Source organism: Pseudopodoces humilis, chromosome 18 (assembly GCF_049639895.1).
Source record: "Pseudopodoces humilis isolate 2021_Gansu_Grassland_sample_001 chromosome 18, ASM4963989v1, whole genome shotgun sequence".
In the NCBI taxonomy this organism is placed as follows: domain Eukaryota; kingdom Metazoa; phylum Chordata; class Aves; order Passeriformes; family Paridae; genus Pseudopodoces; species Pseudopodoces humilis.
Genome location: NC_142217.1, coordinates 9,250,328 through 9,276,236, shown reverse-complemented (window position 1 = coordinate 9,276,236; position 25,909 = coordinate 9,250,328). Strand labels below are relative to the sequence as shown.

General features: G+C 39.1%; 1 protein-coding gene across 5 annotated transcripts; it reads left to right on the top strand.

Moving 5' to 3' along the window:
- Nucleotides 1–513: 513 nt before the first annotated feature.
- Nucleotides 514–24,657, top strand: MARF1 (meiosis regulator and mRNA stability factor 1). 5 transcript variants are annotated; one of them, XM_005522911.3, is made up of 27 exons: nucleotides 514–569; nucleotides 1,717–1,924; nucleotides 3,452–4,126; nucleotides 5,119–5,293; nucleotides 6,618–6,844; nucleotides 7,638–7,755; nucleotides 8,439–8,611; nucleotides 9,424–9,858; nucleotides 10,341–10,510; nucleotides 10,621–10,782; nucleotides 11,000–11,189; nucleotides 11,884–12,062; nucleotides 12,968–13,048; nucleotides 13,396–13,632; nucleotides 14,377–14,496; nucleotides 14,814–14,989; nucleotides 15,225–15,445; nucleotides 16,108–16,250; nucleotides 17,443–17,576; nucleotides 18,099–18,301; nucleotides 18,764–18,991; nucleotides 19,779–20,009; nucleotides 20,109–20,321; nucleotides 21,052–21,112; nucleotides 21,208–21,348; nucleotides 21,885–22,055; nucleotides 22,194–24,657. In XM_005522911.3, exons 2-27 carry the CDS (start codon nucleotides 1,778–1,780, stop codon nucleotides 22,424–22,426), a joined length of 5,244 nt encoding a protein of 1,747 aa, XP_005522968.1. In that variant the 5' UTR covers nucleotides 514–569; nucleotides 1,717–1,777; the 3' UTR covers nucleotides 22,427–24,657. The 5 variants fall into 5 exon arrangements, with proteins under 5 accessions (XP_005522968.1, XP_087920137.1, XP_087920139.1 ...); XM_088064011.1 differs by having other exon boundaries at nucleotides 5,119–5,302; XM_088064013.1 differs by having other exon boundaries at nucleotides 515–569; nucleotides 3,452–3,598; nucleotides 5,119–5,302.
- Nucleotides 24,658–25,909: the final 1,252 nt, after the last annotated feature.

Sequence of the window (25,909 nt, the reverse complement as noted above, 5' to 3'; positions counted from 1 at the left end):
AGCCAGGGAGACTCCACAGCCTCTCTGGACAATCTGTCCCAGTGCTCAGTCACTCACAGGGAAGAAGTTCTTCCTCGTGTTCAGGTGGAACTTCCTGGGCATCAGTTCCTGCCCGTTCCTCCTGTCCCATTGCTGGGCCCCAGGGAGCAGAGCCCGGTCCCTGCTCTGAGCCCTCCCCGCTCACACCCGTACACATTCACCTCATGGCTGTGGGACTGGGCAGTCGGTGTGTGTTTCACCCGAGTTTGTGGTGTTCAGCCGAGTTGCTGTGTATTTTATCCGAGACGGTGCTATTTTAGGCCAGTTCCTGTATGTTTTAGCCCAGCTGGTGTGCGTTTTAGCCCAGTTTACGGTGTTTTACTGCCCTCGCACTGCTCCGGACCCGCCTGAAAGCCGCCGCTTTAAAGGAGGCGGGCTCGGGGCGTTACGACAGCCGGCTTTGCGGCAGCGTGCTGCTTTGCGGCGCGCGGGGTGCCTGACGGCAGAAGGAGCGGAGCGGGAGGAGGGAGGACAACAAAGGCCGGAGGGGCCGCGGTGGCGGCGGGCGCGGGGCGGCGGGGCCGGCGCAGGTGAGGCGGGCGGGGGGGCACGGCCGGGCCCCCGGCAGCGCGGGGCTGCTGCGGCAGCCAGGAACCGGCCCCGCACGGTACGGCCCGTCCTGCGGCCGGAGCTGCGGCGGCCTCGGCCCGGGGTGGCCGGAGGCCGGCAGCGCTGAGGGACCGGTGGGGCGCCCCGGGGAGGGCCGGGCTGGGAGCGCCCCGGGAGCTTCGGGACGCAGAGGGCAAAGCGCGGGCATGTGTGCTTAATGTAACGCTTACACTTTTCGGTTACCGTTTTAATTCCGAATTAACCGCTGCTGTCAGACGCATTCAGAAGTAACGTACTCTAGAGTTGTAAAACTTGATGAACTTGATATTGCACGCTGCATAATTTTTGGATAGCTAGGATTCGCGTGAGTAAATATTTCTGCTAAAAAAAGTGTAGAACTTCTTTTGAGGTTAAAAACAATGCAGAGGAAAATGTAGTGCTATGTAATGTGTTCTGTGCATATTGTGTTTAACATTAAAAACAAAAGGACCTGAAAGAGTATAGTCTAATGAATGCAGCACGTAGTTGGAGGGTAAAAAGGCTTCATTGCTAACCATAGTTTCTTTGGTACTGAGTCTTAGGTTGCTTTGTGGTTCTGTAAAGCTAAATTGATGTGTAGTGGGGCAGCTTGAGGGTTTGCTGAAGTATTTCTAGGTTATTTTAAAGTTGGTTAAATCAGTTTAAATGCTAAATACCGTGTGCTTAATACAGGTGTGTTGTGCTTAGGTTTTCTTAGCCAGTGGAAAAACAATGAATATACAGCTCAATTATATTAGCTGAGTTCAGTTGCACCTATTGTGTGTTTACAGTTGAGTTGTTCTTGCCTCATGGATTTGCTTTCTAGGAGAGTGCACTGAAAATTGAGTTTTGTGTCAGCAGCTGTATGACTCCAGCTAATGCCATGGACTTCAAGGTGTTTCTCCTCTGGTTCTTCTGCTCTATGGGTCATGAGGAGAGTTCCTCTATTGAAAAGGATAGTTAAGGCCTTGGCCATAGGTATAATTAAGTTTCACATAATTAATGCAGATTCACTGACAGAGCAGTAGTGGAATTCTTAAGAGCACCTTGGTTCTTCTCTGTTGTGCTTTAAAAGTTATTTCAAGCGTTCTCTTTGTTTTTTCCTCTTAGCAGGTGGGAAGAATGAAAGGAAGGGGGGATGAAAGGATGTTGAACCTTTTTGCTTGGCTGTATGATGGAAGGAAGCAGGACGGAGAACCTCTGCAATAGGTCGTTGGAATGGCTTCAGAGACAAGAGAATGATGCTAAGCCATGGCTCTGGAAACTTTCTAATTGCTTTTCTGCTGCTGAGAAGGCTTTGCCTTGTGGTTCGAAAACGGTAATTTCTGCCTTCCTTCAGAGGATGGTTGGGCTCCCAGTGCAGGGGGGATGGGTGCCTGATTCTGGAGGTGTTACTGACTAAAGGGGGAGTGGGGAGGGAAGGAAGAGGAGGCAGCAGCTACCAATGTAGCTGTTCGAAACCTGCCTGGGGATTCGGGGCCTTCAGTTGTGTTCACAGCACTCACACCAGTGTTGATGAGAGCAGGCAAACTGCTTTGCTTCTCAGGCTTTACTGTCCAAAGCTGTTTGGGATAATGCAGCTGGCTGCCTAAAAGGTGTGTAAGTCTCTTCTGGGGGGCTCTGCCAAGTTATTGCTGAAGAGTAGAGTAGGGAGGTCATGCTTCCAATTTATCTGTTTAGTTTGGAGATAAATTTGATTCTCTGAGTTATTGCTATGTAGTAGCTACAGCAGTTGTGGATACTATTCTTCAAAATGTCTTTATTTTTCCTTGTTTCCATTTCTTTAAATGTTCCTTTTCTGTAATGTACATAATTCTATAAATTTAAGAGGCAAAGGGCTAAGGATTAGAAGGAGTAGTACATCACATTTAGGTACTTGAGCAAGCAAGCTGCAGCTGTTAAGTAACGCTCATTCAGACACATTTAATCTGACTAAGAAAAGACATAAGAGAAACAGCTGAGTGTGTTGCTGTTTCCATGTGTTGGGGGTTAGGAAGGGAGCTGCCATAAAATCTGGAGTTCAGTGTATAAATTAGTTCCAGACAGAGTTTTGGCAGAGTTTATCTTCATGAGATGCAGTATCAAGTAGAGAGGAATGAGTAATTAATTATTCATTAGTGTGTAGGAAATGCATTAAATTCAATTTAGAAAATAAAAGTTGTTCAGAAGTTTTGTAGCAGTGTTCTGTCCAGATACCTCTACTGACCTTGATTATTCTGTGCTTCTTTTAATCTTGCTTGGTTTTCACTGCTGACATTTTGAAAAAGTCTGTCTGTGCCTTTTTACATCTTGATATCTTAAATCAGAGTAGATAAAAACCACTTAGTTGTTGTGAAACTTCAGCATACTTTGCCCTCTGCTATATTACGTGCTTGATGTAATTTCTAATTTTTTAGGTCATACCCTTTCAATACATTACTTTCACAATTTTAATACAATTTTAAAATCTTTATTTGAGCTAAAATATGATTACTTCCGTATCTGTAAGTTGTGAAGCTTTGTCATATCAGTATGTACTTGTTCTTAAAAGAAATAAGGATCTCTCAGCCTTAGCCTAACAGTTTTTTTGCTTTTCTGATTCTGTTTCATAGACTCGCTGCTATTTGGCTTATAGCTCTTTGGGTTTTTGCTTCCAAAATCCACTGATATCAGTATACCTAGGGCTGGCACAAGTAATTGATATGGTTTTCTTAATATTTTACATGTTCAGTCAGTAAGGTAATAGCAGTCATAAAGATAGCACTTTAAATGTAGAATTACAGTAGTCTAAAAATACATGTGTTTTACCCTTTAAAATTATTGTTTTATTCATGTACCTGAAGGTAACTTAACTTTCATTTTCTAGAAAGATTACATGGAGAACAAGAAAGCTGCTGTAGAATTGAAGGATGCTTCATCTCCTCATGCTGGCTCTAAATTGTTTCCAGCAGTGCCGCTCCCCGATGTTCATCCTCTTCAGCAACAGCAATTACAGCTTTCCCCTGGCCCCAAAGTAAGCTGCTGTGCTCATGGCTCTGACTCTTCTTGTGCTCCACAAATGCATTGTGGTGGTGGTGGTGGTGGTGGTGGGAACCTGATTCACCCTGGCACAATATTAGACTCAAAAAGCACTGGGACGATAACTTGTCAAGTAGGGTCAGGATTTGCTTATCAGTCTGGATCTTCACTGAAGAACCCTCCAGCTAGAAGCAATTTGGCAGGAATTTCCAGTGAGTTCTCTGGCATGTGCGTAGAAAACAGTGTATCTTCCTGTCAGCATCTGGCCTGTTGTGGAAAACTCCATTTCCAGCCCTGTCATGGTAGTGTGCACAAACTGCATCAGTTCCCAGCCCTGCCGAGCTGCCCATCCTCTGGCTACTTCCCCTGTCCCGAGTTCACCAGTGGGGCTGCGGGGCACTTGGATGAGCACATTGCACAGCCGGAGCTGCCGCCACGCGTCTGCGCCAATCCTCTGCACCTAAACGTGGTGCCCCCCGTGTGTCTGAAGGGCTCTCATTACTGCACTGACTGCTTGAGCAAGGTTTGTACACTCCACCTTTCTCCTTCCTTAGTGCTGCGTGCTTGTAGAAATTGTGTGACTTGAGCAAAACACCAGCTCCTGTGGGAGCAGCATGCATCCCCCTTGTTGGTGATGCGCAGGCCAAATGTGCAGACAGCCTTTTTGAATCTGAGCTCTTTTCTGAGGTAACATTCAGTGCAATGGGAAGACAAAGGAGCTATCACAATGTTCAGCCTACAGGGGATCTGTAATGTATTTGAGTGGAGTTTTAACTTCTTTCAAATCTAGTCATCTCTTCTTTACAGCTCCAATTAAACTGTTCCATGGTAGGGACTCTGAGAAAAGACTAACAGCAGTTATGATGTACCCATGGGCAGCTGATCAATAAAGAGCCATTTGTAAGTCAGGTGATATGTCTTACGCTACAAGGATATTCTAGTCTTGGTTTGGTTTGATACGTCTTAGTTCAGTCTTCCCAAATTTGTAATTTATACTTTAGTATCACTTTAGTAAAATTCAGAACTTGTTAGAACTGTGCTTGAATATTACTGGGAATTTCTAATGAAATAATATGCTCAGCTTTGCAAGATTTTAAACTTCTAAGCTGAAGTTTCCAGTATAAAAGTGAAATGTCACTTTAATGAGCTAAATAGTGAATTCCATATATTTGGAATTATCACACTTTCTGCACATCATGTCCAGATTTTGTATACTAGGTCTCTGTTTTTTGTTTTTTTTTTAAAGATACATATTAGTATTAATTAAAGGTGACATGTCTTCATATGTTGAGTGTAGTAGAATCTTTCCTTGCATTTCAAAATCGAAAGCTGAATATGCTGGGATAGGAGGATAGAAGCTTCCTTCATGCCATCATACTATTGTTAATTAGCTTTGTAAAGCCCATCTGAACTGGCATTTGTTGCAGAAAGGAAACCAAGTGTTTTTAGCATGGAATAGCATTTGTTAATATTGTATACTAAATGAACATGTATTCTGAAAAATTTTCTCAACAGCCAACCAGAAACAGCCTAGTTGATGCTGCTAAAATCTGGCCAAATATTCCTCCTCCAAGTGCACAGACTGCGCCTGTTCCTATCCCAATCTGTAATGGCTGTGGAACCAAAGGAACAGGAAATGAGAAGAGTTTGATACTGGCAAGCAGCCTTGGCAAATCACCACAGAAATATGGTAAACCACGTGCGTTTGAAACTTCCATTTAGTGGATGTTCTCCTTTTAGATATTGTTGTGCAGCAAAAGTTCTCTTAAATTCCACTATTATCTGGAAATTTCCATAAAGTCATAGAAGACTAAACAGTAAAAGAATACCATGTCTGTTTTGAAAATTCAGTACTTGATTTTACATGTTTTGACTACTTAGCTATCTTTCTGTATTGTTTGTGTAGAGCTTTGATTTTACTATTACTGTTTTTAATGTTTTAAGAACTAGAAAAAGTAATTCTGCAGACTTGGAAGCTATTTTGTTCTAGTGATGTGTAAAAAAATTCTTTGGCCATATTTGAAAAGCATTTTCATAGTCTAATGTCTGTTTTCACTCCATATGCAGTAATGGTGTAACTTTAATAATTACAGTAGAGCTTTCTCAAGTGTTCTTAAGAGGAAAATACTGTGTGAAATAATTGTGTGGTCTTTCAACAATGTTAGTACTTCAACTACAAAATCATATCTAGTATAAAAGTTATAAAAGTCACAAACTATTAAGAAATTGATCGTTTTACTGTTACTTGAAAGCTACATCCACTTTAAGGTTTTTAATGTGAGACACCCCAATCAAGTGTCTTTTTCCAAATGCAATTCCAGTGAATCTTTGGGTAACTAACCAACATACACACAATTATGATTGTCAGGTGTGCCTTATTTTAAATCCTCAGGCAACATTAATTTGCAGCTTGTTTTTGAACTGTGAGGATTCTGTGTCATTCCTCATGTTTCAAGTTGTTTTGTGGGGATGGAATAGTTGTATAATGTTAGGTGAAACCCCAGCTTAGCCTGCAATAGCAAAAACTCTATAGCTCACTCTCCTGAGTTGTAGGATACTTTGTGTTAGTTCTGTATTGCCTTGATTTTCTTTAATCACATCATGGTATTGGTCATCTCATCCAGTTTTGTTTAGATTTCTTATCTAATCCACAGTGTAAATTTGAACAGTGTCCATGTTTTACTTCTCTTACTGATACAGCACCAAGTGTTACACAGCTTCAGACAGTTTTTTGTGGCATTTGGTGTTTGTTTTTTTTAAAAAATGCATTACTTGATTGTTTGAGAGCTTAAAAGTAAAATCAAAGTTGTCTTATTTCTTTATCCTAATCTGACAGTGACTAAATTTTTGTTTAAGATTGATGGTTTGTTGGATTCCTTAAGAAAGTAAAACTGAACTTGCATTCATGGGCATGTTGTTCATAAGGCTTCCCACGTGCCAAGATCATACTATGCTAAGTTTAACATGTTCAGTATTTGGAGATAAAAATGAGCCATGTTCTTTCTCCTGCACAGGGTCCCCGGAAGTTGCAATAACAGGCCAGGTTCTGGAAAACTTGCCCCCCATTGGAGTCTTCTGGGACATTGAAAACTGCTCAGTTCCCACTGGCCGTTCAGCTATAGCAGTTGTGCAAAGGATTCGGGAGAAGTTTTTTAAAGGTCACAGAGAGGCAGAATTCATCTGTGTGTGTGACATCAGTAAAGAAAATAAAGAAGTTATTCAGGAGCTAAACAACTGCCAGGTATCCAGCCAGCACCAGCTTGGTGTTCTTGCTTGAGAATTTTTGTGCTTTGATTGTGCCAAGATTGATTCACATTCATTAAAGCTTTGTTTGCTTCTGTGGGTTTAGTGCGTCTTCAGCTTATGGGGTCTCTAATGCTAATTTCTTTTATTTTTGCTGCTGTGATAGTTTTTGAAGTGAATCTGCATTCTGTTATCTGTAGATAACTGGTTTAGCTTCAGTTCTAATGTTCACAAGAGTGTCTTTATCACATCCAGTAAAATGTAGTGGTGGAGTCTGTTACCGTTCAAATCTGTGACCAAATTATTAACCTAAAAGAACCTAAATTCTGTGAAATTAACTTTTCTACTTTGTTAGTGAATACTGTGCTGATTGCTAAGGACACCTGTAAATTAGTGGTATTGGAGCACCTTTAACACTACATATATTTTTCATCTATACCTTCTGTTTCTTGGTATTTTTTTCTAGCTCTTTGTCTGGTTTTTATATCAGAAATTTCCACTCTTTAATTTGCAGATATGATAACAGCTTGACAGTTTCTTGGAATGTTTTTGAGGTGTACGAATTGTGATCCTTAACACAGAACAGCAAAAGTCACCCCAAAGACATTGCTGAACAACTAGGGTTGAAGTTCAGTGCTCACAGATTTTGATACCTATGTGCTCTATTCCGTGCATGTGTGCATTAATTTACCTAAATTAAAAGTGCATGTGAGAGCTTGTATTTTATCCATTGAAGTAAGCACAGTTCACATTGAAGCTTTTCTTTAGAGTGTATCTTTGTATTTCCACAGGTGACTGTTGCACACATAAACGCTACAGCCAAGAATGCTGCTGATGACAAACTCAGACAGAGTCTGAGGAGATTTGCTGATACACACACTGCACCTGCCACTGTGGTTCTTGTATCAAGTAAGTGTTTGTGGTACTCAGCTACAGTGCTGCCTTCAGTTCCTCTCTTCCATAGTATTTTTATATATGGTGCTATTGATTTCCAAAAGTGGTGTTTAGAACCAGCTTTAACTGAACTGCTGAAGAATTCTTAATGTCAGTGGCAGCAAAGAAAAAGCAGGGACAGTAAGATGAGAACTTGGCTCAGTTCAGTCACTGTTAAGATTTGATGCCTTTTTGAGTGTCGGTAGGTATGTGTGTGACTACTGTCTAAAGTTAGCTTCAGCAGGAAGCTCATAAATTAAAACTCATGGATTTGTATTTATGGTCTGGAAGTTTTTAATTCTCATAGCAGCATATTCTATATTATACAGTTAAATCTGCAATCCATTCAGCTATTGAATTGCCATGTGTTGGCCTTGGGTTTCTCCCTAAAGCTAAACTAATGTTTGTTATAGATTTACCCAATGCCCTGCTGATGAATTGATAAAAGCTGCTGTTAAAAGGAAGCCCTTGTCTTGAGACTGAATGTGAACTGCTGATTTAAATAATGTCTGAGAAGCCTTGTGGCTGTTGGTGCCTTTTCCTTGGAAATTTACAATGAGAAATAGAACTTGAGTGAGATTTGTGGGATTTTTCCTTCAATCATATTTTTTAGATTTTTTCAAGTGTTTCCTTGCCTATTTAATTTTTTTTCCCTCCAGCGGATGTGAACTTTGCTTTGGAACTGAGTGACCTGAGACATCGACATGGTTTCCGAATCATTTTGGTACATAAAAACCAAGCTTCAGAAGCACTCTTACATCATGCCCATGAACTTATTTGTTTTGAAGAATTTATTTCAGACTTGCCACCAAGGTTACCACTGAAAATGCCGGTAAAGATTTTTTAATTCTTGATGCAAAAGATACTTCCAAATGTCAAATTGCAGGTTTTCTTGTAATTTAGGAGGAGAGCAGGCTGAAATTGTGTGTGTTGATTATGATGGTGAATGATGCCTGCTGTCTATTTGGCCACTGTCTGTATTTCAGTTACTACCATGTGAATGTTTGCTTTCTGCTTTCAGGCAGGAAGAATGAAATACTAAATGAGAAAGTAGTTAACTAAAAAGTGAAATAGTAAAGGCAGATTTTTGCCAATAAATATTTTATCAGACAATGTATCTTAATCTTTCCCTTGCAGAAAGTTTGGGTAAGAACTGAGTTGTGCATTAAGACATCTTAGTGATGCATTCTTAAGTTTTGAGTGATTATGCCTCTTCTTGGTTTTTTACCTTCCTTGGTGATGCCCTCTGGCTATGTTGTGGTGTCTTTGTACAGCACTCGTAACTTTTTCTTTCTTGAAATAACTTCCTGACCTATGCTTTCACAGGCACGTATGTAATTTATAGGTTATTGGATAGTTAACAATGGTGCTTTCTCATCTGGAGAACTGATCAGCTATTGATCCATTGGTCAGGGACTCCATAGTCTATTCTAACTTTAAATTATATTGGAGATAGAAGTTTGAGGCTCTACCTTGGTATGAGAGTTTTTCAAACAAATTGAGTGCTGCAAAAGGAATGACTTGGTGATGGGCTGGGGTTGGTGGGAGGGTGGCATGGTCACCAGAACCAGTGTTAGAACTACTGGTTTTGAACCAGAGAGTGTTTTGGCATAATCAAATTAAAATCTTCCTCCCTTTTAACAGGCTTGTCATACACTGTTATATGTCTATAATCTGCCAACAAACAGAGACAGCAAAAGTGTCAGCAATCGCCTGAGGCGTTTGTCAGACAACTGTGGAGGGAAGGTGCTGAGCATTTCTGGAAGCAGTGCAATTCTCCGCTTCTTAAACCAGGAAAGTGCAGAACGGGCTCGGAAGCGAATGGAAAATGAAGATGTTTTTGGTAACAGGATTGTAGTGTCTTTCACTCCCAAAAACAAAGAACACAATGAAACAAAAAGCTCCAGCTTTGTGGGAACTGACAAGGTCAAGTCTCCCAAAAAAATTAGCAAGAACACGAAGCTGTGCCTCCTCAACAAGGACTCAAATGATCAGTCTGCTGGTACCAAAGGCTCTGCTGGGAGAGGATTCCAGATTCATGGATCTGTCATCAAACCCACAAATGTCAAAAGTTTACAGGTATTGTTGTTCTACCTTGTTCCATATTCTTGTTTTCCCTTGTGTTCTGAGGATTGCTTTTGTTACTGCTTTAACTGATAATGAATGAATAACTGTAATGTGTGGTGACATTCCTGAATGAGAGATGTGTTCATCTACTTGGGAAGCAGACAATTAGTGTGAGGGTGGTTGTTGTTCCCCCTACCTGCCATATTTTGTCAGTTTGGAAATACTGCTGGTACTTGCTCTCAAATTCTAGCTACTTTTGACTTTTGCAGTAGTGATGCTTGTTTTGAGGAGAAGTAGGGTTAGACCTACAGTGTAGCAAAATGTTTCAGGTAATTAACAGTCTACTGTCTTTTGCCATAGAAAATCAAAAATTCTTTGATATGAAATACACTATCAAAGAAAAAATGGTCAGTCATTGAGCCTTCCATCAGAAAGAAGGCCTCTGGCAAGGGATGTCTGGTGCTTTTATGCTGACCTTTATCTGTTTCCTACAGGAGCTGTGCCGCCTTGAATCAAAGAACATCAATAGAAATAGTGAAAACCAGCAAGAACGTTTAAGAGAACAAATTCCTTCTCCTCAGAGTAACTCCAATGCAACGGTTTCTGTGTCTCTGGCAACCAAAAAAATGGGAGCAGGAGAATCATCCTCCAAAAATAGTCAGAAGTATGCTTAAAATTTAAAAAAAAAAGATGTTGATGTTAGTTACATATTTTTTTAATGTAAATTCCGCAACATAATGTTTTTTTCTTTTTCTTATATATATTTGAAAATAGAAAAGAGACCTCTGCTTCCAGGAGCATTACCAATTCCCCTGTAGATAAAAAAGATAAAGATGAAACTGTGTTTCAGGTCAGCTATCCCTCTGCTTTCAGTAAGCTGACTGCTTCAAGACAGCTCAGTCCTTTGCTCATGTCTCAGAGTTGCTGGTCATCTCGGTAAGTGTCTGTCTTGGAAGTGAGACTTCACCAGTACATACATTGATTATTCACAGCTGATTTGCTAGTGCTGGAATTTGTTTTGCCTGCATGCATGTATTGAGAAAATCCCTTCTAAATGCTGTATTTATGCACTTGACCTATTATCTGATTTTTGGGATGTATATATCAGAATTGTGCAGTCGCTTCAGTTCATAAATGTTTTTATTTTACCCAGGAGTATGTCTCCCAACCTTTCAAATAGATCATCTCCACTCACGTTCAATATAGTGAATCATACCAGTGGTACAGACTGCCCTGATCCCTTTGCAAATGGTGCAGACATTCAGATAAGCAACATAGATTACAGATTGTCCAGAAAAGAGTTGCAGCAAAATTTACAAGAAGTTTTCTCAAGACATGGAAAGGTAAAGGCTCAAATTCTTTCATCTGTTTTTTAATTATTTCCTGTTTATGTATTTAGGGGTGTTTACAGTTTAGGTTCAGATGAGCAGAAAGAACAGGACTTGAAAACCGTGTCAAAAGGATGGGTTGTGGGTCTTTTTTTTTTTCCTTTAAAAGACCAGATAACAACTTGTACTAGGTTTATAATTTGTGTGTGGTCATCATAGATCTGGTATTCTGAAGTTGTGTATAAAATTCTCTACTAAGTGGCTCATTAGTATGTATGGATGAGACTCAAGATTTAACAGCGTAACCTTTTTAAGCTGTAACGCTGAATTCCTAATGTCAGCTTAAAAATAACAGTAAAAGCTATTTTGAGTCAGAAGTGATCAAAAGCAGGGGAAGTGTGAATTGGTAAAAAGCAATTATGGAAGGTGAGGTCAGTGATCCTGTTTTTCTGATCTGTGGATGACATTTTTCTGGCATAATCTTTACATAGGAAGAAGATGCTTGTGTTAATGAAATACCATAGGCTTGTCTTAGTCCAGGATCACTGGACCAGGATCAGTGTTTGCATTGCCCTGATGGCTGTGGTTCATCACACTCCCTTCCCTTTTGTTGTATTTGGTTCTTGGCCAAAGCAAGACTGCTCTATTGGTGACTTGCCTTGGGATTAAGGTTTTGGTGTAAATGTCTGAGGTGTTTTCTTCCTCTCAGGTAAAAAGTGTGGAGCTCAGTCCCCACACAGACTACCAGCTGAAGGCTATGGTTCAGATGGAAAATCTGCAGGAAGCCATCAGTGCTGTCAACAGTCTGCACAGATACAAAATTGGCAGTAAGAGGATTCAGGTCTCATTAGCAACAGGAGCTGCTAGTAAATCACTTTCTATACTTAGGTAATAAGCACTTTGGTATCTTTTTAATTGTCCTAGCATGTATTAGTAGCTGAGAGAAGATTTAAAATACTGCTTAAAGGGATAATAGGAAAGTAAAATCTGCTGTATGATCTGATGAATGTGTTAAATACAACTAGGCTGGTGTTTTGTTCAGCGTTTCTGCACTGCTTGTATCCTAAGTTCCGTCTGGAGACTCTAGGTCTCTGGTTTAAGAGGATTTAGTAGCTGTGCTACTATTCTTGCATAATACTGATATACCTTTGTCTTAATTTGTGCAGCTGAGTTAATGTTACACTGGGCATATTTATTTCTTTGTTCTTCCAAGAAAGTGTGTATTAATTTAGTTTTTGAGGGTGGGTACACAGTTGGAAACAACAACAGCATCTCATTTGCTGCATGGAATATGATACAACTTAGAGTGCTGATGCTAATGAGAGCACAATTTTTTTTCTGACTGAAAGCACTGGGGAAAAAGTTGTCATCACTTATTCACAGAATGAAACTTGTGCTTGCACTGTATTCTATAATTATGTACTACTTGCTGTTGTATAGTTTACAGCTTTATTTCATTCTTGCCTGTTCAAAGTTTGCAATGTAGTGACCAGGCTGGTAACTTCTAATGCTGCAGCTTTCATGTTGCATTTTATAGATGCTCAGATTTTAGCACCACCTATGAAAGATGCAACTCCTTCAGAGACATGACCTGATGAATTAGCAGAAATGTTACTACTTGCAGTCCCTGATCTAAAATGACAACTTTTGTAGTGCTGGAATGGAAGGGAATGCACTTTGTCCTTTTTTATTTATAGTTCATAAATTGCATCTGTAAATAACCTGCTAATTTAGGCTGGAGTCTACTAACGACAGATTAATTTTGTGCTAATGCTGCAAAACTTCTCTTACAGTTCAGAAGCAATGTCTATTCTGCAGGATGCACCTGCTTGTTGCTTGCCTGTGTTCAAATTCACAGAAATCTATGAGAAAAAGTAAGTTCCTGGTGGCTACCTCTCCAATGCTTCTAAAAAATACCGATCATGTATGATTTTTTTGCAGTGACTTAGAGTAGCAGAGTGGAGAATTATGACCTTTTGTCCTTAGGTGCTGCAGCATGTTTTGTACACAGAGGCAATGATAGCAAAACTGGCCTGTTTTAGAGGGTTCTACTTTCAGTATTATACTCAATTTTTCTGCATTGGTTAAAAGTGTTAATTACCTTAATGTTTTACATTGAGTAGTTTCTAGGATATTCTTGTTTATTAAACAAAGATGATAGGTAAGGCAATGCTGTAATCTCACTTTATGAAGTGCCTTTATGTCAATCTCTCCCTTTCAGGTTTGGCCGTAAGTTAATTGTCTCAGACCTGTACAAACTCACGGACACCGTGGCCATCCGTGACCAGGGAAGTGGGAGGCTCGTGTGTCTCCTGCCCAGCAGCCAAGCCAGGCAGAGTCCCTTGGGGTCTTCACAGTCACACGATGGCTCCTCAGCAAACTGTAGTCCAATAATATTTGAAGAGTTGGAATATCACGAGCCTGTTTGTAAGCAGCATTGCCTGAATAAAGACTTTATGTAAGCTGTGTATAAAATACTATAAATCTTATAAATATTTGAACAGCATTTAGTGTACCAGTATAAAGTCGAGGTGTGTGTTCTCATAATGTGCTCTAGTAACTCCTCATATGTTTAGTAGTCTATAAGGCAGAGAATATTGTGGTGAGTCAGTGGATTTTCTAGGCAGTTTTCATGGTCTGGTGTGTCCAGAGAAGATGATTTTGTTCTAGCACAGCTGCCAGGATTGAATGGAAGCTGGAAGGTTCCCTGTGTTCCTCTGGTTATGTAGGAGGGTTATATATGCTAGAGACTTCTATTACCTGAATTTCATTACGTAATTGTGGCTGATCATCCTTTGTCCTCCAGCTATATTTAGTAAGTGATTCATAGTGAGCTGCAGGTTTCTTGAAGCCATGTATTTAGTTTTTTGTTTAATTCAACAGCTGCCAGGTTATGCCAGTAGAGCAGTCATTAGGTGTTCATTGTTAACTGACTGGTATGTGCTGCTAAAATTTAATTTGAATGTTTTAATAGGTAATAAAAACATGGTCTTCTAAATGTTACTTCTGGAAATTTGCTGTAGCTGTATTACTTCTGGGGAAAAAATTACAGAAGTTGCTTGTAGTGTACTACAAGTGCTATTGTCACTAATAGCAGTATATTATATATATGGTGTAATATTTACTATCTGTGTGAGCACAGATACTATGTTAAAGCAGTGTATAGAGTAAGCATGAAAACCTGAACCTCTTATTTTTGCAGTGAACATGAGTTTGATCCAGATTCTTATAGAATTCCTTTTGTGGTTTTGTCTCTGAAGACATTTGCTCCCCAAGTTCACAGTCTTCTACAGACACATGAGGGTACTGTGCCTTTACTAAGGTAAAGTATTTTAATTTCTTAGTAAGGTCTGATAGGTTGAAGACTTAAAACTTTTTGGGAATTACCTGTTGTATACAAACTTAGTTCTTAGATAAAATTATATCCTTTATAGCAAATGAATACACTATGAAGTGATCACTTTTAAAATTCTTGTTTAGGAAAAACAGCACACTTATTTAAAATACGCGTTTTGTGAAGATTTCTGTATTGTCAGGAAGTTGTTGAAATCCCTTACTTATGAATTGTCTTAATGTTTTTAGAACAATTATTATAGTGATATTTTAGTGTATAATGGAAGCTTTTTTTTTCCTCCATAGTTTTCCTGATTGTTACATGTCAGAGTTCAATGATCTTGAAATGGTGCCAGAAGGCCAAGGTGGTGTTCCCTTAGAACATCTGATTACCTGTGTTCCTGGAGTTAACATTGCCACTGCCCAAAATGGCATTAAAGTTATCAAATGGATACATAACAAACCACCACCTCCTACTGCAGGTAAATATTTGTTTAAAACTTTTTCTCTTTTTTTTAAATGCTAAACAATTAAGCTAATAATTTCTGCAAATAAAATAAACATGTATACTTGTTAAACTTTTTATAAGGAGAAACTTTGACCTTGAATGTTCATACTTACTTTCTTCTATGCTGTAGCTTCAATCCATAAGTAAAGTTCAATGTTTAGTGGAAGAATACTTGTGAAATGTTACAGTAATACGACTTCTGTTTGTAGATCCTTGGCTTCTGCGTTCCAAGAGCCCTGTAGGTAATCCCCAGCTCATTCAGTTCAGTCGAGAAGTGATAGATCTGCTCAAAAGCCAGCCATCCTGTGTCATTCCTGTCAGCAAATTCATCCCAACCTACCATCACCACTTTGCAAAGCAATGCCGAGTGTCTGACTACGGCTATTCCAAATTAATGGAGCTGCTGGAAGCAGTGCCTCATGTACTGCAGGTAAGCGATGTGGTACTGGCCACTCTGAGCTGGGGAATTGTAGCTGCAACCATCTGGATTCCTGTTTGCTGTTGTAGAATAGATGCTGGGCAATTACCTAGTGCCCTTTGAAAGAGCTGGTTGACTGAACCTTGGTGGGCATGTTCTTTTTGGTCTGCTGTTTCCATGCTGACCCTTTAAAAACAGCTCCTGGGGAAACCTCAGGAATAAGGTTTGAAGCTGCTCTTAACCGATGACTGGTGCTTGGGTAAAAGTTTTTAGTTGTGCTGTGTGCAGCATAAGAACACTGCAACTGCTGAATGCTCATGAGATGGGCGGAGATGTATAGACTGTGGCTTGAAGGGATTTCTGTGAGAAATAAGTCATGTGACCTTATTACAAAACCCCTGTGGTCACATTCACTTACAGCTTTGAACAGCAGTTGGTTGTAGGATTTTTAAATAACCAATACAAATGTGCAGATATTGCAATAGCACTCATGGATGAAGTACTGAATTTCTCAAGGGTATACTTCTTAGTATGGGAAGTGGGTGGCCTCATGAGGCTGCCATTTCTGATGCTGTCTCTATTACATTCCTTCTCTAGCCTATATTAATATTGGCTTTTAAATACATTTTACTGAGGGTGCTGGATGTGAGTGACCAAATCCAGTTTTCTTTCAGATTCTTGGCATGGGTTCCAAACGCTTGTTAACACTAACGCACAGAGCTCAGGTGAAGCGCTTCACTCAAGATTTACTGAAACTGCTCAAGTCCCAGGCCAGTAAGCAAGTTATTGTGAGGGAATTCCTGCAGGCTTATCACTGGTAAGTTACCCTAATGAAACAAGAACAAATGTGCAGGACATGTCTATTAATGTGATTTTAATCACAGTGCAAGAGGAGTCAGCACTTAAAATCTCAGTACATAACTGTGGCCACTACATTGCCTTTTCATTGCAGTTTGGAAGTTCACACTTCTAATGAAAACAAAAATTAAAAGTTCTCTGCTGTAGTTTATTCCTTCCTTTAGTACTTTAGGTTTGTTTAACTTCATTGGGGTTGGAAATGGATTATTGTATTTCACTAGTTCTCTTTGAAGAACAGTAAAGGGAAAACTTATTGTTACACTTTCTTCAGAAGGAAGTACAAAATGAATAGGTTAAGTGCCAGGAGTTACTTTTACTACTTTAACTGGATCTAGCAGTGGCGAAAATGAGTAATACCTGTCTGGAACATACTGTTCCATTCTAAAAAGAAGGGTTTTATTTGGGTTTTTTTAAGAACCAAGATTAATGCTTTCTTAAATGGGAAGATATAAAGTAAGTTATGTGCTTTAAACAAGCCATTGCATCTTAGAGCTACCTGTGAATCTACTTTAGCATGTGTGCTGTTGTAAATCATGTGCCAATAGCTCCTTGGGAGTGCACTTTCCTATTTCCACTCATGGCAAAAATACATTATTGCTTGCTTATAAATCTACTTAATGTAGAGTCAGTGCTGGCCACTTGTTGAATAAGAGTGTTTGTGAAGTGTTCTTGCTTCTGAGAGGTTTTGGTTGGAGAAGTGAGAAGAGTAAAATACATTTTCATGTATTGCACAGTATTGGGAAGCTTAATATGGTGCTTTCCAGGAGATGATCTCTGCCTTCTCTTGAGACCTGCTCTTGTTTAAAAGAGCATATGGCTGTAACTATTAAGCAAATACAGACTATTAGAAGTGTAGCCAGCTGGAGCTGTATACACAGGACAATTACATTTTTCCTAAAGCACTTAAAACCACTGTTTGATATATACAGCTCTTTGTTAAACTGATTGTTCACATGACAGTAAATCTTACTTCTCTGGCTAGAATGGATTTCTAGTTTCCCTTTGTTTTCCAGGATAGTATTATCACCAAGGTGGAAATTGTCCTTGTGTTTCTTAGTATTTGAGGCTTACTTTCTCAACTCTCCAGAATTTTTTTTGCCTACAGAGTATGCATTAATGCTTGTATTGCGCACAATTTTTTAAACTTTCAGGTGTTTCTCTAAGGATTGGGATGTTACTGAGTATGGAGTGTGTGAACTGGCTGATATTATATCAGAAATTCCAGATACAACTATCTGTTTGTCACAGCAAGATAATGAGATGGTGATTTGTATTCCTAAAAGAGGTATGTCCATGAAACTTTCTTGTGCTGTTTCTAAACAGATTGACTATTCTATAGCTTAGTAACTCAAATATGTAGCAGTGACTTTGGTTTTTTCATAATTGTGTTTCTGCCTTTATAACTAAGTTGCTACATTCTAGCAAATCAAGAATGTCATTCTCTGAACACTTATAATAGAACAGACAGGAAAACAGGTGGCAGGAAACATAAAATGGTGTTACTACTTCTGCATGTAGTTGTGCTTTCTGTGGAATCATTAGACAGTGGGTTGTTTCCGTACAGGAAAAAATACCCACGTATTTGGCTATTTAAAAAACCTACTAAAGGCCTGTTAAGTTTGGACTTTTGGACTATTTTGGACTTTTAAACATGTAAACATGGTAAAGGCCTTAGTGGTAGAAGAAGAGTGACTTGGTCACTTACATGACTGCTGAAAGCCAGACACTTGTGTTTGCTTATTGTATTCTGTTGCATTTCATAAGTGTGTTGGGATGTAGCTCTTCCTTTGTTATTTTTTAATTTTAGAACGTACCCAGGAGGAAATTGAAAGAACCAAGCAGTTTTCCAAGGAGGTGGTGGATCTGCTGCGGCACCAGCCCCATTTTCGAATGCCCTTCAATAAATTTATTCCTTGCTACCACCACCACTTTGGGCGCCAGTGCAAACTCGCTTACTATGGGTTTACAAAACTACTTGAACTCTTTGAAGCCATACCAGATGTCTTACTTGTAAGTTCTAAAATCATAAGCTGGACCAAAGCAATTTCTGGAATGTATACAACTGTTTCAGAAGGGGTTTATTTCTCAAACTTTGGTATTAGTTACAAACTTAGCACCTGTAATGTTTAGACAGCTGTATTTAAGGAAATCTTAATGCTATTTTGGTGAAATGGTCCGTGATTTTGAGCATATTCAGGAGGCTATTTGTTAACAAACTCAAAATTCAGTGTCTCAGAATTGGAGGTTTTGATATAATTGTGCTGAACTTGCTTTTAAAAAGTTAACTTATTTTGCTGCTTTTGTTGTATTTCAGAAGTTACATGGTTTTGTTTGCTGTACAAGCAGCTTTTGAGGTGGCTGTGTCCTGGTACAAGGCAAATGCCTGCCTGTAGGCCCTGAGTTTGAGCGGCAGCTCACACTGCTCATCCAGACTCATCAATCACTGAGCAAAGTGTCACTTGTGTTCTGTAGGTACTGGAGTGTGGGGAGGAGAAGATTCTCACCCTGACAGAAGTGGAGCAGGTGAAGGCAGTGGCTGCCCAGTTTGTGAAGCTGCTGCGGGCACAGAAGGACAATTCCCTGCTGCTGGCGGATCTGCTGCCCGAGTACAGCAAAACCTTCGGCTACGCCCTGCGCCTGCACGACTTCGATGTCAGCTCTGTGCCAGCCCTCATGCAGAAACTCTGCCATGTTGTAAAGGTAACCTTTTGGCCCTGGCAGTTATCCCTCTGGGGTGTGCAGAGGGTTGTGTTAAGGAGATTTCTGTCTCACAGGACGTGGCTTAGTACGAGTAACGAAATGCAGTTTCTGGACTACCATGTCAAGTTGGGAAGGGGAAATTCCAAAAGGGTATTAAATGCAGTTTCTGTATTCCTATGGTGTTCTCTATGTTCTTTTGTAACCTTGCAGCATCCTCTGGGAATACTAATATTTATTTAGCAAAAAATATGTAAAATATTCTATTCTAGTACTTTTTTCAACAGTACAAATTGATTTTTTTCCCTTGCCTCTTCTAACTGTGAAAAAGTTTTTTGATAACTGTTTGTAGTAGTTTCAAGTTTTCTAATACTTTCAATTCCTTTACTTTTGTCTTTTTTAGCTGTGGTTTGAGACTTTGACTCTGAATGTAAATATATAGGGGGACTTCTGTGCCAGTGGGAAAGAGGTTGTAGTTACATGGATGTGGGCACATTGGTTTAGTTACTTCAGTTTTCCTGACTTAGCAGCTGGTGTTAGACTGGAGTTCAGTCACAACCAACTGGCTTGTAACAAAGAATGAGATCATACCTACCAGTGGACAGAAACAGCTGTACAGGTCTTGTATATTTAAAATAAATATTTCCATGTAATAAGGTACTTGATTTTATGTGGTTTTGGCTAGAGGAATATCAGATACAGCTATGCTCAAATAAACCCCAGATATACATCTTATTTATTAATCAATCTCTTCTGTGTCCCTAACTTCTTTCCCAATTAATTTTTCTAGGTGGTTGACACAGAATCTGGCAAGCAAATTCAGCTGATAAACAGAAAATCTCTGCGGACTCTGACTGCCCAGTTGCTGGTCTTGCTGATGTCCTGGGATGGAACATCCTTGCTCTCAGTTGAGCAGCTTAAGCAACATTATGAAACAGTCCACAGTACTTCACTTAATCCATGTGAATATGGATTTATGACCTTAACTGAACTCCTGAAGAGTCTGCCTTACTTGGTTGAGGTGTGTAAGCTCTTGTCTTTCTGATGTGTTTGAAAAGCCGTTGTATCTAGAGACTGTGGAAGTGTGTGCTCTAATTCTTCTTTTCTCTTTTTCTGCTAGGTTTTTACCAATGGTGCAACAGAAGAATATGTCAAGCTTACAAATCTGTATGTTTTTGCAAAGAATGTGAGGTCCTTACTTCACACCTACCATTACCAGCAAATTTTTCTTCACGAGTTCCCAGTAGCATACAGCAAATACACAGGAGAAGTGCTGCAGCCTAAAGCATATGGATGCAATAATTTAGAAGAGCTCTTGGGAGCAATTCCACAGGTGTGAAGAACTCAATTGTGCACAATTACATTCAGATTTCTGCATGGATTCAAGTACTTAAACAACCACAGTTGCTCTTAGTTGGTGTGAAATACTGGAATAATTACCTTCTTCAGGGAAGCTTATAGTAGTTACATTTTTAATACACTTCTGAGAAATAGGGAAAAGAAAAAGAGAATAAGCCAGCACACATGCTTTGGTGAAATTTTGCTTAAGAACTGTTCCTAGTAAGGCTGTGAACACCCCTGGCATCTCTGAATGAGAGAATTGATTTTCTGTCTGTGTGAATGAATGGTTGTACAGTACTGAATCCTCATTTTGATCAGAGTGCATTATTGAGTTTGGGAGTGAAGAATTCTGGGACCTTGTCAGAAGTGCCATATTCTTGTCATCCACATATCCTAGGTGCTGTGGGATAATTTTGTGACATAGTTTGTGGCTATCATATTTCCTTTAAGCCAGTCTTTCTGAAGAGTGAAAAAAAGGAATTTTTCAACTCATGTTTAAACATCTTAGTTTCATTAATGTGTATTTAGTATACTTTCTGGCAGTACGGTTTGCCTTTGCTATCAATTACTTTGAGCCTTTTCATGGGTAGTGTAGTACAAATTAGCAATGTGATTTAATTTACTGTTGGAAATCATGTCAGTGCAAAGCTGGATGAAAGGCAGTGAGCAAATGCTTTGAGCTTAGCATGTGCTGATGTTCAATTCTGCTTCTGTCTTAATAGGTGGTCTGGATTAAAGGACATGGCCATAAGAGAATTGTAGTCCTGAAGAATGATATGAAAAGTAAGCTGTTACAATTTTGAGCAGTATCTTAGTTTTCTTTTATATTTTTTGAGACAGCTTGAGTTAACTAACCAAATTAACTTGCCTTTTTGTAGCTCGTTTTAGCTCACCTAGTTTTCCCCCTGCTGATCATGTAGATGATCATGGAAATCAACTTGCTGACAATAATGGACATATTATGGAGACCCAAGGATCCACTTCATCAATGGAACTAAATCTAGGAAGGCCTAGCAATGGTAATGCAAAATTGGTTTATATAAGAAACTTATTCTCTTAGGGGAAATAAGCAGAGTAATTGAAGCAGCATGGACAAAGGTGAGTTAGTAAATCTGAATTTGTGTAAATATGCATTTTGGCTCAAAAGCTTGTTGAACTTCTCAGAGTTTGTGGTTAGGCTTGTGTCCTGAGCTGCTTGTCTATCAATGTGTGTGTGTATATATGTATATATAGAGGGAGAGAGCTTCTGGGTACTCCTTCCCTGGGATTTGGTGGAAATTTAAGTCTGCAGATATAAAGCTAATGAGAGAAGGGGGTCAGCTTCTGCTAGCAGTGTCTCCTGTACTCTGATGAGAACTTACTTAGATGCTCCTGATGCAGTAAATGAATCTGAGATGGATTAGCATTAATTAAATTAGTTTGGTGTTAGTATTTCAAATAGAGCATAGTTCTTAAATCCTCAGATTTGCATCTGGAGACTTTATATTTACCTGTGACAGTAGTGGCACCTTCACAGCTTACAGATGTTCTGAAAGATGTTCCCTTATTTTTGTAGTTTCTAATCAAACAGAACAAGAACTTCTTTGCCTCACAAACACATCTCCTGTTGATCTCCTGTGTGAGCCAGTACCTTCTTGCCTGCCATCCCCTCAGCTGAGACCTGATCCTGTGGTTCTTGAGTCTGCAGACCTCATTCAGTTTGAGGAACGCCCTGCACCCCTCCCAGGTAAGAGCTTGCCTCCCCTTCTTGCTTCACATCAGGCTGATGAGTTCTGTTTAAGTATTCTATTGCCTAACAGCAGAGAAATACTATTTTTTTATAAAAACAGAGCATCAGTAAATTGAGTTGTCTTATTTATTTTAGAGATAATGATTTTAACAGAAGAAGAAAAACAGAGAATTGTAACCACAGCTGAAGAAAAGCTGATCTCTGGTTCTGTGGTGTCTGACACCACGGAGAATGCTTCAGTGCCTCCCTGTCAGTCCTCTGAAACCCAAGTAAACAAAGAAGCAACAGACAGCCCAGCCAAAAAGCAACTCAAAAACAAGGTCAAATTGGCAGCAAACTTCTCACTTGCACCTGTAACCAAGCTTTAACTCTTTCTTTTTAGTGTGAAAGACAAATACCTATGGACTGTGCACAAATTAAAGCTGTTTGCTAGCCCATGTGTATTTTAATGGAAAACCTAGAGGAATTAATTTGTATTTAATGTATTCTGTGAAGATTTTGTTCCTTTTACACTGAACACAGCTGTTAGCAGAGCAGATTTTTTTCTATTATTTTGAAAAAAAATCTGGCTTTTGTTAAATTATTCTTGAATTTTACAGTTTTTCATAAATGTGTTCAGTAAAAGCAAAATATTACTTCAACAAACATGGAACAGATTTTATTTTCTTTAAGCCTTGTTGGTGATGTAATCATACATGTAGCATATTGTATTCTATAGGCTGTTGCTTACTGGTATTGTTTCAGACAGTATTAATGAAATGCATGATTTGTCTTTCAAAAGCCTGTTGAGAAATTTTTAACTCGCTGACCTGGGGTGACAAAAGTGAGGGGAGCTGATTGTCCTCCAGAGGGGAAACTTGTTCTCTGACCTTTCAGATGACTTGTAACTGCATTGGAAATTCTTGTCTTAAGATGTCTGTAGAAGGTTACGTGGGTCTTGTGTAAAACTTGTTTTAAATGTTTTTTTTGCAGTAGCTTTCAGTTCCATTTAGGAGCTTTCTAGGACACTGATGCTTTAAGCTTCCCTCATATTTAGTTTGTCTGGCATGGGTTTGGTTAAGGAAAAGACTGTCTTGATGTCATGAGTGTAAGATACAGACACACGCATTTTCATTGTGTCTAGAAATGAAGTTAGGAAGATTCTGATATTTCTGAAATATGCATCTAATGCATAAATTACAGATATGGAGTGGGTCTTATTAAAGTGGTTGGTGATGGAAGGTACTGATGCTATTTCCACCTGTAAGGAAAGTTCTAGCTACATGTGGAAATGCTAAGGTTGTTCTGCTTAACCTTGTTTTCTATTTTTAAGCATGTTGAGTAAAAGGGAAGCTTGTTCTTTGATGTGCTGTCTTTTAGCTGTGTCTGTTTTTATTCTAAGACTTACTCCTAGTGTTGGCAGCTTTTTGAATTTGTGGTATCTTGTGTTGGCTTTTGCAAGGGCCAGCTTTGGGAGAGAGGCTAAGTCGGTGGATGACCTTAACTCTAGTTAGCAGAACTGTCCAGTGTGTGAGACTTTCTACCCATTCTGGGTAACCATGGCATTTACAATGGGTTGTATTTGCCAGGCAGCAAATAAATGCTTGTAGTATTGAAAGAACCTATACTAGAAGTTTTCCACTGGCCAACTGAGTATTTTTTTAGGTGGGTTATATTGTAATATGCAAGAGATGGAACACAGGCTCTAATTTTTCAGCCAGCAGCAGGAAATGCCACTGAACAATGGCTATGGACAGAATTTTACTAGTCAGATTTTGTTATAAAATCTTTTATATTTAGGCAAGTATTACCAGTAGTGAGTTTATAGCCATTGTAAGTGCAAAGAAACACTGGGATGTTCTTCTGAGCATTATGGCACAGTATTTTGAGTCCACAGTAAACCTCTACAGACATACTGCTATAGAAGAGGAAATTTAGAGGTAAGTTTTCTTGGAATGTTTTTAGTGAGTTAAGGTGAAAGCAGATTTTCTTGCATTTAACTTTTTGGATAGGGAATGACAGTGATCAGTCTAGATCTTTGTTTCAGAAGAGCATGCATTGGAGAAGAGACCAGCCTGAAATTGTATTTTCATGAGATGCAGCTACAAGTCATTTGGAGTACTAAAGAAAACCAGGTTTTTGCTTCAGAAGGAAAATACGGTGTTTATCCAAATAATGTGGTGGTTGTACCACATATGTGGAGGTCAGCATATCTTATCTGGATTCATGTGTGATTCTGCTGAAATTGCTGTTTGAAAGTAATAGAATAATACTTTTGAGAAGTTGTGTTCATAGTGTAACAAAATAGCTAATTGAATTGCAATATATTTTTTTATCCAAAGGGTTAAATGAATGATGTGACTTACAGATTTAAAAGCATTGCAACCATGAAATTGTTTAATTTAGCAAATAAATGTACTACTTCAGATTCATGTTTGTTAAAAGAAAAAATGTCACTGAAGCCCTCAATTTATGCACTATTTTTTTTCCTTGGAATGGGAGAGAGAAAGACTTCTTTTCTTAGCTGTCTACTTTGTTTGGACACTTTCTTTTGTGGCTCAAGTGCTGTTTTGTGTGTTGGGACCAAACAGTTGTCAATAAAATTTTCAAGCAAGCATAACTCTTGTCCTTGTTTCAAGACCTGTGGGGAAAAAAACCCAAACAAACCAACCTGCCCTAGAATGCTTAAGTTGCTGTGTCATGTTAAATTCAATTACTGAGACAGAACAGAGAGCAGGGATTTAGTGAAGCCTAAAGAAACATCATAAATTCTGGAGAGTGAGGCTTTTCCCAATTTTTGCAGTTGAGCTGATGGCAGAGGCAGTCAGTGTCTCTTACTGCTCTTCATGCAACATCATGTGTAGGGTTTGTTTTGAAAAGCTGTGCTGTTTACCAGCCTTAAGAGAAAACATGGAGAAGGGGCTGTAAATTCAGCAGGTAGATGTCAGGTGTTCCTCCTCAGTGTGTCTCCCTTTGAGATGTTAAAATCCTTGCAAATAAGGTCACGTGAACATTAATAAAGTTAACAAGTCACTTTTGGGTTAAATAGCTTTTTCCATTTGAAGATGGTAATTATTCAGGAACTACAGATATGGCAGATTTCTTTCACTGGAGTGTTTTGAAATTCAGAATAGTAATAAAATAAAAAATCTAAACAGAACTGTTTTGTCGTCTTGCAGCTTCATGGACAAAAGCCAAGACCTGGATGAGCTGCTCCTGACTTTGTCTTTTTTCGGGGGAAGTTTGTTTGGGTTTTGGTTTTGTTTTGTGACATACTCTCACTCAACTGTTAAGTGGTGTCTTCTGGAGTAAATGTCAGGCCTGCTGCAGATAAGCAATCACTTGACCTTACAAAGTACCTGTTCAGTAAAACAATTTTGAAGTAACTACCTAAAAAACTTAGCAGGAAACTTCATAAACAGTGTAATGAATATCCCTCTTGAGAATAATGAATATTCCTCTTTGAAAGGAGGAACAGGTGCTTTATAAAAGCTTCCTACGGCAGCACCACAAACCCTCTAATCACCACTGTTGTGAATATTTTTAAGTAGATGAATGAGTAAAATCCCTCATAGCACCTGGTATGTGATTACTTTCAAAAGATGAGTTTGATTTTAAATATTGCTTTGATTTTATGCTGCAAACATTCCCACTTCTTTCATTCTCATTTTATGTTAAACCATCTGTTTTAAGTTAGTAAAAAAGTTGTGATGGAAATAGCTTTCACTTTTTTCTAAAATTTTAATATGGCTTGTTTTGCTTGCCATAATGTAACAGGACAGACTGACTAGTTGCAGGGTGAGCTATGGTTTAATTCTTATTAATAGCATTTTTCTAGCAAGTGTTACTTTTAATGCTGTATTCCTGTGTGA

Bases quoted from the DNA above. Each gene is read 5' to 3' on its own strand.
- MARF1 (XM_088064011.1), top strand. From the start codon at position 1,778: ATGATGGAAGGAAGCAGGACGGAGAACCTCTGCAATAGGTCGTTGGAA. The intron at 5,303-6,617 runs GTGCGTTTGAAA...TCTCCTGCACAG, and splicing joins ACAGAAATATGGTAAACCAC to GGTCCCCGGAAGTTGCAATA. The intron at 14,497-14,813 runs GTAAAGTATTTT...TTTCCTCCATAG, and splicing joins GGTACTGTGCCTTTACTAAG to TTTTCCTGATTGTTACATGT.